Below are 13,071 nucleotides of genomic sequence, written 5' to 3' on the forward strand. Positions count from 1 at the left end.
CCATTTCCCCTAGTCCCTAGACAGGCCCAGGGTGATTAATGTTAAATTTACATAGACCCTATACCAGCCCAAGATTTTTGTCCATGTTAATTCCCATAGACCCTAGAGTGGCCCAGAGTGATTAATGTTAAATTTACATAGACCCTAGACCAGCCCAAGATTTTTGTCCATGTTAATTCCCATAGACCCTAAAGTGGCCCAGAGGTTTTGTCCATGTTAAATTTACATAGACCCTAGAGTGGCCCAGGGGTGTTTTTAATGATAATTCCCATAGACCCTAGGGTGGCCCCCTTAACTACTGAGAACATTGTAGGCTGGTTGTACAATTTACACTACGCACCTGGAACAGTCACACAGAAACCAAGCACTTCATGTTGTACTGATGCACGAGCTGGAACAATATGGGATTGTGTGTAAATTTTAATACTTCAAATCTTTTGGTGAATCTCTTTGTGCTGCAGTGTAAGACCATTTAACAAATTCGATGCCTTAAGAACTACATAAAGCTTACGAAAATCTTGGTTTTAGGACAATTACATCTGTTCATTTACCCCGATCAATTACTCCTCGTTAATTACTCCCAGTGAGTACCCGCACGCCAGGTCAGTCACTCCGTCGTCAATTACCCTCGTTGTCATTTACCCTCTGGACAACTACCCCCGTGACATGGCTATTCTCCTATATAAAGAGGCACATTTTTAATCGTGGAGAAGAAGTACCCCAAACAAACAACTCTGTTGGTACCACAGCTTTCAAGCTAATTTTGACAGTTGTCATCCAACCATATAGAAATGTATAGATAGCATCAAACGCCAACAATCACTGCAGTAAGTATATATTATGCAAGCCTTGATGGGTATGTTTGCCTGCTTGGTGTAATTCGTAAATATGATCAACGTAGCAATATTTATACCTATATGGAGTTGCACACAACGTATGCTTTTAGTACACCTACCTACTGCTCATTATTAATATTAGAATGTTGCGACATAATTTCTAAAGCAGCTTATATCACTTTATAGAATAAATGATTTATGCCGTAATTCCTGGAACAGAACAATTTTGGATTGCAAGAAATTAACTGTACTCTATATTTAAAACTATGTAATTTCAAAAGTAAAAAGTGAATGACACTCTGGAGTATATGCTGGGGATAAATGGAATTTAATGCAAGTCACAACAATTATTATTAGTTCTGTTGCAGTAATAGCATTTGGTAGTTATCATACATTTGGTTCTCACTTCAAAATTGTTATTATACTTTATCAGATAAAAACTGGTCATATTTTGGTACACATCTTCATATGTAAAAGACGTGGACCAAATTAGTTATGAATTCATTTTAAGGTTTTCTGACAGATACAGATTTCAAATTGGCAAAAAAAAAAGCATCAACTACTTAGCATCTTGTAATTATCATAGGCCGCCCCATGCACCGTAATCACTTTTGGTTTTACTTAGTTGTTCAGTGTATTTGCTTCTTTTATACAGGTAATAACCATGTCATGGAGGTAGTTATCCAGGGGGCAATTGACACGGAGAAACGGGGGCGGGGGGGACGGACTGGGGGTAATTGACGGGGCTAATTGTCCTCCCACCGATAATTCCATTACTACAGCCACGAGTGTTGCAGCATTCCCTCTTCAGGAACGGTCACCCGGTTGATGTGCAGTCAGTATCAATAATAATAATAATAATAATAATAACAAAACACCATTTCCTTTTTAAACATTTGTTTAGTTTAGAAACAAGACCATTTGACTTGTGGCGAGTTTAAACAGCGACACCTAAGCAAGCCCTTTCCGTGCAGAAGACCATCCCGTTATTGCAGCCGCACGTATTGCATCCATCAGAAGATTTGAAACTGTCACCAGTATGGTACGTTGTCCCATTGTAGAGGCACGTCAAAACTTTAACAATAATAATAACAATAATAATAATAATAATCATCATCATCATCATCATTATCATCCTCAACAAACATAACATCGGATTATAAAGTACCAGTAGTTATAATAAACAGGTAATATAACTCAAATAATACAAACATTATCTCATTAAGCCAGTTGAAACTTGTGAAGACATACAGTAATTACTTAAGTAAATAAGTAATTAAGGAAGTAACTGTTCCTTTATGGTCTCTTGAAACTAAGCGCACGCGAAACGCTCAGTACAGGCAACCATTCCCTACTGACACGGTCACATGTTGCAACCGTTAGAGGAATGCTTGCTCTGACCTGTGTGGTATGTATGTCTACCATAATAACACGTTTCTGAAAATACATTGTCCTTGGTCTTACCACGCTTTACGGAATAAATATTTAAATAAATTTAATGTGCGAGTTGAAGTGCTTGGTCTTCAAAGAGAGTGCGCTAAATGAATGTAACTTTCTATGAATATTTATTCCTTCTGTCCATCCATCTACCCGTCAATCAGTAAATCATTCTGTCCCTCTATGCATGCATGATTGCCGGTCTATTTGTGTATAAGTCTTTGGATATTTATTGTAGTAGTAGTAGTAGTAGTAATGATAATAATAACAATAATAATAATAATGGATAAGATTTAATTGTTTTGAAATGCAAGTTTAGTTTTCAGCGTAGGACCATTTGACAAGTCATTGATTCAACTGATTTCATATAAGCACGCTGGATCTGAACGTTTCTGCACGTGCACGTGGTGTATGCGTCAGAAGTTTGTTCGATGGAGCTATTTCGGAACACTTTTGTATAACATAATGGTCAATGACTTGCATGTCATACAAATAAATGTTGTCTTGCAAGAAGCATTCTAGCGTAGTCTTGTATGTAGATCATGTCGTTAGTAAAGATAATTGATTAAAGTTACAAATCAAACGGCTGGATGATGCCATTGTACTCTATAATGAGAGGTAATAACTGATATGTCTGCCTGAGTGTGTGTGTGTGTGTGTGTGTGTGTGTGTGTGTGTGTGAAGAATTTTTAACGTAGCTTTAACAATTTTTCAGTCATATTGCTACGATGTCTGCAAGGTGTCAGTTTATAGTGATGTCTAGCACTGGGTCATCATGCTGCAGACATATAGCATGATGTCCCACCCAGTCACAGTATCATGACACCAGGCTGACCAGTTCAAACAATAACCTCTTAATGCTGAGCGCCTATCGAGGCAGCTGTTAGTACCATTTTTGTAAATCTTTAGTATGACTCGGCAAGGGTTCGAACCCTCGAACTCCCGCATCCGAGGCGTACGTTCTAACCACTAGGTCACCGGAGCGGTTGTCTGTCTGATGTAATGTCACATTACAAGGTTACGAACACATAAAGGATCTCAAATCGCTTATTATATTATACTGAATGCATGAAACGAGCTGAGTAATTTTCAGCTTTTGAGGGCCTTAAGGAGCAAAAGTTTAATATTTTTCGTAAATTTATTCTTAAATCATTACCAATTGGAGCTTCTGTTTATTACATAGTTTTTAGTTTAGTAGAAAGAGTTTCGATAGAAAGGACAAATTCATTAAATTTGGGCTCAGTCGCGTCACCCTTTAATTCTTGCGCGTAAAAACAATAGCCCGGTATTGGATTGGATGGATGGATGGGTGGATAGACAGACAGACAGACAGACAGACAGATAGATAGATAGATAGATAGATAGATAGATAGATAGATAGATAGATAGATAGATGCACACACAAAAAACAGCATATGCAGAAAGACATATTAACTGAGAATATGAAAATATTCCAAGCTGTTCATTTTTGGTAACAATATAATGTTTGGAACTAAATATTATGTCATAATATTATTACCAAAATACATGGAAAATTGTTTTATTGTCTTCGTCATAAAATGCTGTTTAAAGCCAATACGGGCCTTTCTACTGCTAAATTTTGCAGGACACTTAATTGAAAGAAATGCAGATATGTGACATCACTATTAACATCATTTTGTAGCAATTTCTTCACAGAGTACCATCCTCAACCCACCTGTGCTGAATTGTGCATTACCAATAGCCTGTAAGAGTTAAACTCATCACACGATTACAATGAGCTTTTCTTAACAATAAGATACTGATCGAAAAAAATTAATGTGTGCAATAAGTTTCAAGTTATAGTTAGTTCGTATTAGACAAACGATTCTATATTAAAACTTTGCTGCACTTAGTTAATTTTGAGCAAAAGTGGAAACACGTAATAATTTGAATCAAAGAGACTACATCGCCTAAGAGCGGGTGGGTGGGTGTCCAGTTTGATGCATACCCATCATGTTCAAGTTACACTCTGAAGCCAGTGCACGTGCTCGAGTATAGCTCTTTTCAATTATCACCCTTTGAATCGATTGAGCCGCTTGGAGCACCACTGCTGCGTCTGCCATCACATAACTGCGAAGAGCCTTAAACAAACTGATACTTGCACTGAAAAATGCAATGTCTGAAGCGAGATGTTAATGCCTGATGTATTTTGAAATATAAATGAATGGACCGACGACATGAGAGAGTGGCCAAATGTCATGTACGGCGACATTTATAACCATTTAATCTCATCGAAAGCAGTAGATGGAAAATAAATGAAGCACTTTAAAAGCTTACAAAAGTTATATCTACTTCCACAGTGGAAATATGGATACAGTTTTGCACAATACTTCGAACTTGGAGAATAAAATTTTCACGAAAGAAGAAATACGCTCATCACAGACAGTAAATAAAGTAAACGAAGCTTACTTTATTTATTTATTTTTACCATGGAGGGGGTTGTTGAGAATGGGTGGTGTACATGTATGGCCGGGAAAGGACATTCGTCCAGTCATGTCGGTGCTTTGTTGTGGAGAATTGAACATGCTGTGAGAAATAATCTTGCTGGGGTCAGATTTACTGATAAGACAGCTAAGTGGAACAGAGGTTCGAAGAGAAATGTTGAACTGAAACCCCTTGCAAATATTAAATTCAAAAACGCCAAATTGGCGACAGCCCCATTAAAGATGACAGAGAAGTAGTGCCCGTTGCCCAAAACGCACCATTTTTTATTATTTATTTTTTTGGGACAAAGGCAGAGTTTAAAACCGCAGTCGACAATTCACCACTTAAAGCTTTATTTCAAATTAAAGGAACAACAATGAACAAAAATTTCACAAGTGAACCTTCGAACTGTCCAGGCTATGCATCACTTCAATAGCATAGCAGTCATGAAAGCTTATCATCTTGTGGGAAATGTTTAACATTTGTTTTCAAAGTATGTACGTCTAGATGCAGATCATATTAATAAACTGCAAAATGAAACTGTAAGTCAATGTCAATGTTCTTTGTGGAGAGACTCTCTAACAATACGAATTACATCTAGCAGCTCATACAAAGTACCATTAAAGAGACAGATGACAATTTCATAAGGGATCATTTACATTCAAAATGTACTGGCAACAAATTTACAAAGCATGGGCAGGACAGTGAGGTTAAAGCAAAATACTTTCTTTTTTCAAATGGCTATACTATAAGTGACTGGATTGTATGTGTCAGTGGAGGATAAAAGGTTTTGTGCAAGTCCTGATGGGACTTTAAATGGGTATACTTTGCTAGAAATTAAAAGTCAGTTTCCTAATTCTAAATGGACAGTGTTAGAATAACTCTTTCCTAGTGGCAAATATGATGCAAACTTTGTAAAGAGTGAAAATGGAAATGTATTAAAGTTAAAGGATGCAGAGTATTTTATTTACAAGTTCAATTAACTATCAACTATGTTTTGCACAGGGTTGTGAAAGTGTAAATTTTTTATCTGAAGACGACCACGAGTTAGTAGATGTTCAATATGATGACCACTTTGTGAAAAATCAGATATTGTGCCTTCTTGAATTTTATTAGAAGAAGATGATGGCACCAGAACAGGACCATCTGATGCTATGTACAGCATTCCAAAAAATTAATGAACCTTTAATTGTGATGACTAACGTATGCTGTGCTTTTGCATAACACTTCATATTAAATGTGTACTGAGATACACAAATATTCGACATCTGATTCATTCTGATGATGTATTCAACATATTTATGATATTTAAACGTGTCGAGTATTATATGGAATATACATGTTACACATTATTATGTCAGTTATTTATGGATTAATATCAATATATTTTTTCTTCAAATATGAAGAACCCTTATATAAATTGTTTAGCTGTGTAATATGTACGTTAACTAACAATGTACACTCCTCAAGATGACCCCCAAATATTTACATTCTAAAAATCAGCTGAACCAGGACCCTGTGAGTGCCAATACAAATCAGCCCACTACACGAAAACTGTCGACACGTTCGTGATTAAAATTTGGCACACAATGGGTAATTCACAAGCTACAGTGTCAATATAGGGAGCCAACTATTTAGCACAGGTGCTCGACGCGAGCTTGATGTTGAGAAACAAAAAGAAGAAAAAAACCAACAATAATCTAAAGGAAGAAAACATACGGAGTGACAAAAACACCTTTAGATTACCCACATGACCCGTTCTGACAGGACCCTATCTATCATAATATATAAGAGAGAAGGTACGGAACTTCCAAATACTTCGTTCCATCCATAAACCTCGATTTCCTTTTGCTATTTCCGTTTTTAAAGGCACACGACCATACTACTTGGCTTGTTTTTCTCCTGAGATATTTGAAAATATGATAAGTGGACATAGGTTCCTACCAAGCGGTTAGGGTTGGTAGCTCAAATGTTTACTAAGGACCGTGTTAAGATACCCCGGTCAATTTCACTGGGTCGGAATGTTGTTCCTTTGAAGTTTACACTGCCATGGGGGAGGTGCACGAAAAAAAGTCGAAGTGACTCTTCAAAAAGACTCTCTCGCTTAAATGCGATAAGACTTTAATTGCTCAACGCATTCAAATTAAAATTTTCTGTAATTCAAAATTCGACACTTCGCATATATTTTCATTCATATTATTGGTTCCATATAATTTTCATGTATTTTGTTAATAACTATTTTGTTCTGCTTCGTCCATTCACCCAACTATGAGTCCAATGGAAAGAAAAGAAAAAGAAGGAAATAGCCCTCCATATAATCACTGATACAATTGAAAGGTACAGAAAGTGAGACAACTCTTAAAATTGCGAACTGAAAACGGACGATGGGAATAAGATATTATAATTGCTACGATCATGCGATGTGATATTTTTTTAAAAAATACTTAAGGTATCGCAATGATCATATCTAACACCATTTTCAGATGCGAGTAAATAAAATCCCTATAATGTGTAATCGCCCATTCACACTTCCTCTCGTTCACATAACCAACGGCATAGTCCTGGGTATGCGTAGTGGAGATGTGTAATCTTTTCTCGACGCCATTCATTTATACAATTGCAAAACATGTCTATCTACTAACGTTGGAATTTGGAAAACTAACTTACCCTGAGCACAACATACGGCGAACCTGTCAAGTGGATCTATATGACAGAAGTAACCACTGGGACAGTCCTGACGGTTTGGTCCGCGACCACAGAAAACAGAAGGCAAAGGCGACCCAAACTCGCATGGCGTGTCTAAAACGTATAATCATGGAAACTGAACATCTCGTCATTCTGTTTTAGTTATTCTAACAGATAGCACGGTTCAAGAGAGAGAGAGAGAGAGAGAGAGAGAGAGAGAGAGAGAGATTTGGATTTTTAACGTAGTTTTAAGAATTTTTCAGTCATATCGCTACGATGTCTGCAGTGTGACAGTTTATAGTGATATATAGCACTGGGGCATCATGCCGCAGACATGTAGCATGATGTCCCACCCAGTCACATTATCCTGACACCAGGCCGAATAGTCCTAACATTAACCTCTTAATGCTGAGCGCCAAGCGAGGTAGCTGTTAGTAATATTTTTGTACGTCTTTGGTATGACGCGGCCGGGTATCGAACCCACGACTTCCCGCATCGGAGGCAGACACTCTAACAACTAGGCCATAGGAGCGGTGAGAAAGAGAGAGATAGAAGGATAAAGATACACCAGACAGAACGAATTGACGTTCTGTCTGGTTTATATTTATAATTCTCTATAATTAATCATATATACCTTGATTTCTTTCATAGGAATCCGGAATGACTTTGTAGATAGATGCGAATTAAGTACTAGGTCGTATGTAACACCGATTAAGCAGCATCATTGTTTGTGGTGATGTGTGCTTAGTCGTGATGGAATATGAGCTGGTGTGTGCAGGCAAGGCAATGGGTGTTGCTTACCCGCGGACCTGGATTGGAATCTCCGTAGAGAATGAATTAAAAATTCTCTAACTTGTATGATAGCGTTATATATATATATATATATATATATATATATATATATATATATATATATATATATATATATATATATATATATATATTCTAACTATATCAGACATCTCTCAAAAACTGATGTCCGTATATACCTAAATTGCACTTTGATGACCTATCTACATGATCATTTGGTATGTTTAACACATAGTTCACAGCAGTAAAAAAAAAACCACATCAACTTTATCATCTTTCATACTGAAACAAGCTTGTTTGTTCTTAACCCATTTTAGGCAAATATGTTTGAACTTCTACTGAGTAGTTGGTATTTATTTAGGTGCAATGTTCAATATTCAATCCTGTAAGTTTTTAAAATTGTAATTCATTTGTTTCCTGTTCAAATTTTGTTTGAAGTATTTCAAAGAGGATTGCAATCAAAGTATGATTTTCACATCTGCTTAATTTACGTAGAGATCTGGTTCAGTGGCACAAAACTATATTCTCAACCATTTCCTCGATTTGATTTGTTTTACGCTGAGATAAAAGAGAGATCTCTACCTCTGAGAGAGAGAGAGAGAGAGAGAGAGAGAGAGAACAAACTGACACGCGGAAGTAGACAGCTGTTACAACAGAAAGATGGCCTCATCTTAACAGACCAACCCATTGTGCTAAAATAGCACATTTCACACTGTGTTATGATTATATGAAATGTCTAAAATAATCAAATGGAGCCGAATGCATTCAAACAGGGAGACTTAAGGAAGAACTAAATCAAATTCAAAATTCGTGTCTACTTAAATTCATAATTCAGTATATATACTTGGCATACAAACGCACATACAGATATATAAGCTAATAAAATAAATATTTTGCTTCTTGAAATCATGGAATATGATAACTTACCTAAAGCAAGACAGTACGTGATGAGCACAATAAACCCGATATATTTCGCCATCTTGTACGATGTACTCATTTTGTCAGATGCATGTCACCATACGATAATGGATCTAAAAAGGGAAGGGCTATACATGAACGCCTTATCTGATCAATGAGAGGTACACAAGTAGCATATATACTATATTAGCTGAGCCAGTACGACATACCAATAAACATTCTTTCTTAACCCCTCCACCCCTACCCATGAAAAAAAAAATACTTGAATAACTACCATAAACACATGGTTATTATCAAATCTTATTTTGTTTTAAAACAAAAACCTAACACCTACCACTGCATTTGCTGATCCGTTATGACATTCTCAGAAACAACCTTATTTGCATTTTTTTTCAACCAACCCCCACCCTCTCCAGACAAAAAGAATTGTTCAAAGACCAATAACATTCAACAACGATACAGTTTTCAGGCGTTATGATTCATGGGCTCATCTACAAATTACACCTATTACCAGCACTATGTCAAAAAGAAATTTAATATGAACAATGAAACCAGATGTGATGTTATAACCACAATTACACCAATCAGTAGCCATGGCGTCGTCATTTGATAAGAATGATAACGCTCCAGTGAATAAAGAATTGCAAACACGTATCAAGACATAATGATGATTTAGAGAACAGACAAAGCACATGATCAAGATTTAGAATACTTCACTGGCATATAACTGCTATTAGCATAGTAAGAAATATAGGTTTCACGTCTACTTACAGGATTTAGAATACTTCACTGGCATAAAACTGATATTAGCATAGTAAGAAATATAGGTTTCACGTCTACTTACAGGATTTAGAATACGTCACTGGCATAAAACTGATATTAGCATAGTCAGAAATATAGGTTTCACACTTAGTTACCGATACCAAACCGGTTGTCTGAATGCAAACTATCACTAACTTGATGATCGATATTTAATTATGTATATTGATTTAATTATATCTGTTTTAATATATATTTCAATTTAATTGTTTGTCAGTTTTAAATAAATATTATTTTTCATTACATGATATTGTAATGTAAATTTATTCACTAGAGATGATACATTTTTTCAGAAAATAATTTGACTTTGACTGTTAGTTTATAAACACCAGGTGTTGATCTAAATCCTGACCTTGTTTCCAAATTTGTAGCAGCCACGTAAACAAGTTCTATCCTTATTTTAAAATGATTGGTTTCTGTCGATGTCATGTTGGGACTTTGTGTTTAAAATGTATATAAAAAAAATTGTATTTTGTATTTCTTAGAGTAAAATGACTGGTTTTCGTCAGGGACACACTGAGTAGATGTGATCTTTAACAAGTACTTAATTTCATTAAACCACTAGAACATGATCACGTGACCCTTTGTTTACGTTTAGAAGACGATATAACATGTTTTGGAGAATTATTCTCAGTAGAAGATGTGCTGTTACTCTGGAAGTTGTACGTTGTGCTGTTTGGAGTTATTTCAAATTGCTTGGATTGGAGTTATTTCAAATTATGTGGAAAAGACATGTGCTCATGTAAGATTCTTAATCAAAGACAGTTCTTATAAGAAATTTATTTAGATTTCCAAAACCGGAGTCATAATTCATGTTTATACAAGGAACTGTAGACTTCAACACAACAGATTGCAGCATACGTCATCGTCTTCCATCCTGGATTCTTTATCGGGATTCGAACTTGAACCATTAGAACATTTTGTTATTAGGACTACTAAAAGTTCATTCTGGGATTATTCTTGGATTATATTTGGATATGATTCTTAATACTGTAAGTTCATAATTTTTTCATTTTTACAGAATTTTCCAGGGAAATAAATTATTGTATTTTTCAAAGCTTGTTGTTTTCACTTCATATGCTGTGTGTATTCAAGTAATGACCAGACATGGTTTGGTCTTCCATAAAAAAAGCTGAAAAAATTGTAAGGGGGTTTGGGGGTCCTCCATCCATCCCTCGGGCTTTAGAAATGAAATACATTACTTTGCACTGTTTCTTTCAGCAGTTCAGTCAAGTAATTTGATCAAGTTTATAGCTAGTTTTACAAAATTCAACATAACAAAGTCAATAAATGGCAAGCGATAATTAAGCCAACTAAACCGATCTTGTCCGTTTTTCTTTGTATAAAATTCAATATTTTTAAAAAAAATGAGCTAGTATGTGGAAGAGAAACAACAATGCATAGGGTGTAATGTGTTTATGAGGAAAAATACTACAGAATTTAGAAACAGACTATATGCCGGGAAATTTTGTGAGAATCCTGTTCTACTGGCAAGCAGACATGTTGGGCAGCAGACGATTTTGTACGTGTGGGACAACTACTTGCAAAATTGGAAACTTTGATTAAGACGCATAATTTTTAAGGTATAAATTTCCATCTTTTATAAAAAATGTAGTTATTTGTATGATTCTAACAGATACATAGTAAATATGATTTTCTCGGTTACAGGTTCAAGCATAGGAATGTGACGTTTTATCAATAAAGTACGGCGAAATCACTGACAACATGGAATCACCTTATCGATAATATAAATGAACACAAGGAGTGCAAGCGTGACCACAACCCTCCGCTCGATTCGACTTATCTCATGCGTTTTTTATCGCTTCAGAATTGCAAGAAGACTGAAAAACTACACATATACATTCAAAAGACAGTGACTTACAAACGCATAACTCTCGGACTACCATCGCACGAATCCAATCCGGCGAATTAACCTTTATTTCTACCATTATTTTCTCTGAAATGGCAATTATTATATCGTTATGTCGTTAATCCAGTCAAACAAGACGAAACTACGGCGTAGATGAAACCTGACCCAGTACTCGCCATTTGCATTACTAGTCACATGATTTCGCAAATCTCAAATGAGGACATCGGAAGTCTAATATTCACATGATATCAACAACAAACTCCTTTATAATGTTGTTGTACAGAAATTCAATTATATTAAATGAAAGTCTGATACTTTTTGTAAAAACCAGCAATCTGGCCAGTCTGATTTATCAAGCAGAGATCACGTCAGCGTCGTGGTCACGTGATATAATACTCCAAAAGTTGTTTTCGGAATATATAAATATGGAGAATTTTGTGTTCTTCTGTTTTTGTATTTTTATTACAACATGTATACAACTTTATTTTTTTTCCTCTACATTTGAAATGGTGGGTTGTTAGATATGTGTACAGTACTCGTGCGACTAGCAATGCAAATCGCGAGCACCAGGTCACATTTCATCAACGACGTAGTTTTATCTGGTCTTTCAGCAGATTAAAGACATAACGATTTTACAATTCACAACTTCTGAGAAAATAAGTTAATTTTCATATCGATTTCATGCATGTATCACTTGATCTAGCAACGTTTAAAGTTTGCTAGGCCATCCGGTAAGCGGCTATGCTTTGCCACCACCATGTTGGCCTCTTGTGATACTATATTGGTTTTCATACCTTCCATGCAAGGAAAGACGTGGATATCGAGCTGACTTTGAAAATAAAAGTCTACTAGACGAATCTAATCCACTAGGCATTTGGACTGACTCAGCATAATGTTTATTGCAAGCAACCAAATAATCCATACTGCACCCTCCGAATATTCTGGTCAGAACTCGATAAATTTAACTCATGATCAGTTTAGTTACGACTCAAGTTACGTGACTGTTTCGGGCATCAAGTGGTGGCAGAAAATTTCCGGGTTTTTCCCGACTTTCATCAATATTTGCTAAATTCCAGGACATGGTCGGGGAAAAAATTATCATTTTTCCCGACTATTTCCCAATTTCCCGGTAGCGTGGGAACCCTGTTTATGGTCACATGAATTTGTTCTCCAATAGTATTGATGCTAAGTTATTTCATGTGCATGTTAGTGTTCACATCGTAATTAAGTCACAATAATTTCTTAGTTTTT

General features: G+C 35.9%; 1 protein-coding gene across 2 annotated transcripts; it reads right to left on the bottom strand.

Annotated features, from left to right (window-relative positions):
• Nucleotides 1–1,716: 1,716 nt before the first annotated feature.
• Nucleotides 1,717–9,998, bottom strand: LOC149807081 (kielin/chordin-like protein). 2 transcript variants are annotated; one of them, XM_089933858.1, is made up of 4 exons: nt 9,976–9,998; nt 9,141–9,244; nt 7,386–7,517; nt 1,717–1,910 (listed from the first exon to the last, which is right to left on the bottom strand). In XM_089933858.1, the coding sequence occupies exons 2-4, from the start codon at nt 9,208–9,210 to the stop codon at nt 1,774–1,776; spliced, it is 339 nt and encodes a 112-aa protein (XP_089789984.1). In that variant the 5' UTR covers nt 9,211–9,244; nt 9,976–9,998; the 3' UTR covers nt 1,717–1,773. The 2 variants fall into 2 exon arrangements, with proteins under 2 accessions (XP_089789984.1, XP_089790066.1); XM_089933940.1 differs by lacking the exon at nt 9,976–9,998 and adding an exon at nt 9,903–9,921.
• Between the last annotated feature and the right edge of the window lie 3,073 nt (nt 9,999–13,071).

Source organism: Sinohyriopsis cumingii, chromosome 1 (assembly GCF_028554795.1).
Source record: "Sinohyriopsis cumingii isolate HCF-2022 chromosome 1, ASM2855479v2, whole genome shotgun sequence".
NCBI classification, from domain to species: domain Eukaryota; kingdom Metazoa; phylum Mollusca; class Bivalvia; order Unionida; family Unionidae; genus Sinohyriopsis; species Sinohyriopsis cumingii.

Coding starts and splice junctions, on each gene's coding strand:
- LOC149807081 (XM_089933858.1), bottom strand. CDS start 9,210: ATGAGTACATCGTACAAGATGGCGAAATATATCGGGTTTATTGTGCTC. Junction 7,518..9,140: donor CACGTACTGTCTTGCTTTAG/GTAAGTTATCAT, acceptor TATACGTTTTAG/ACACGCCATGCGAGTTTGGG. Junction 1,911..7,385: donor CGCCGTATGTTGTGCTCAGG/GTAAGTTAGTTT, acceptor TTATTGTTAAAG/TTTTGACGTGCCTCTACAAT.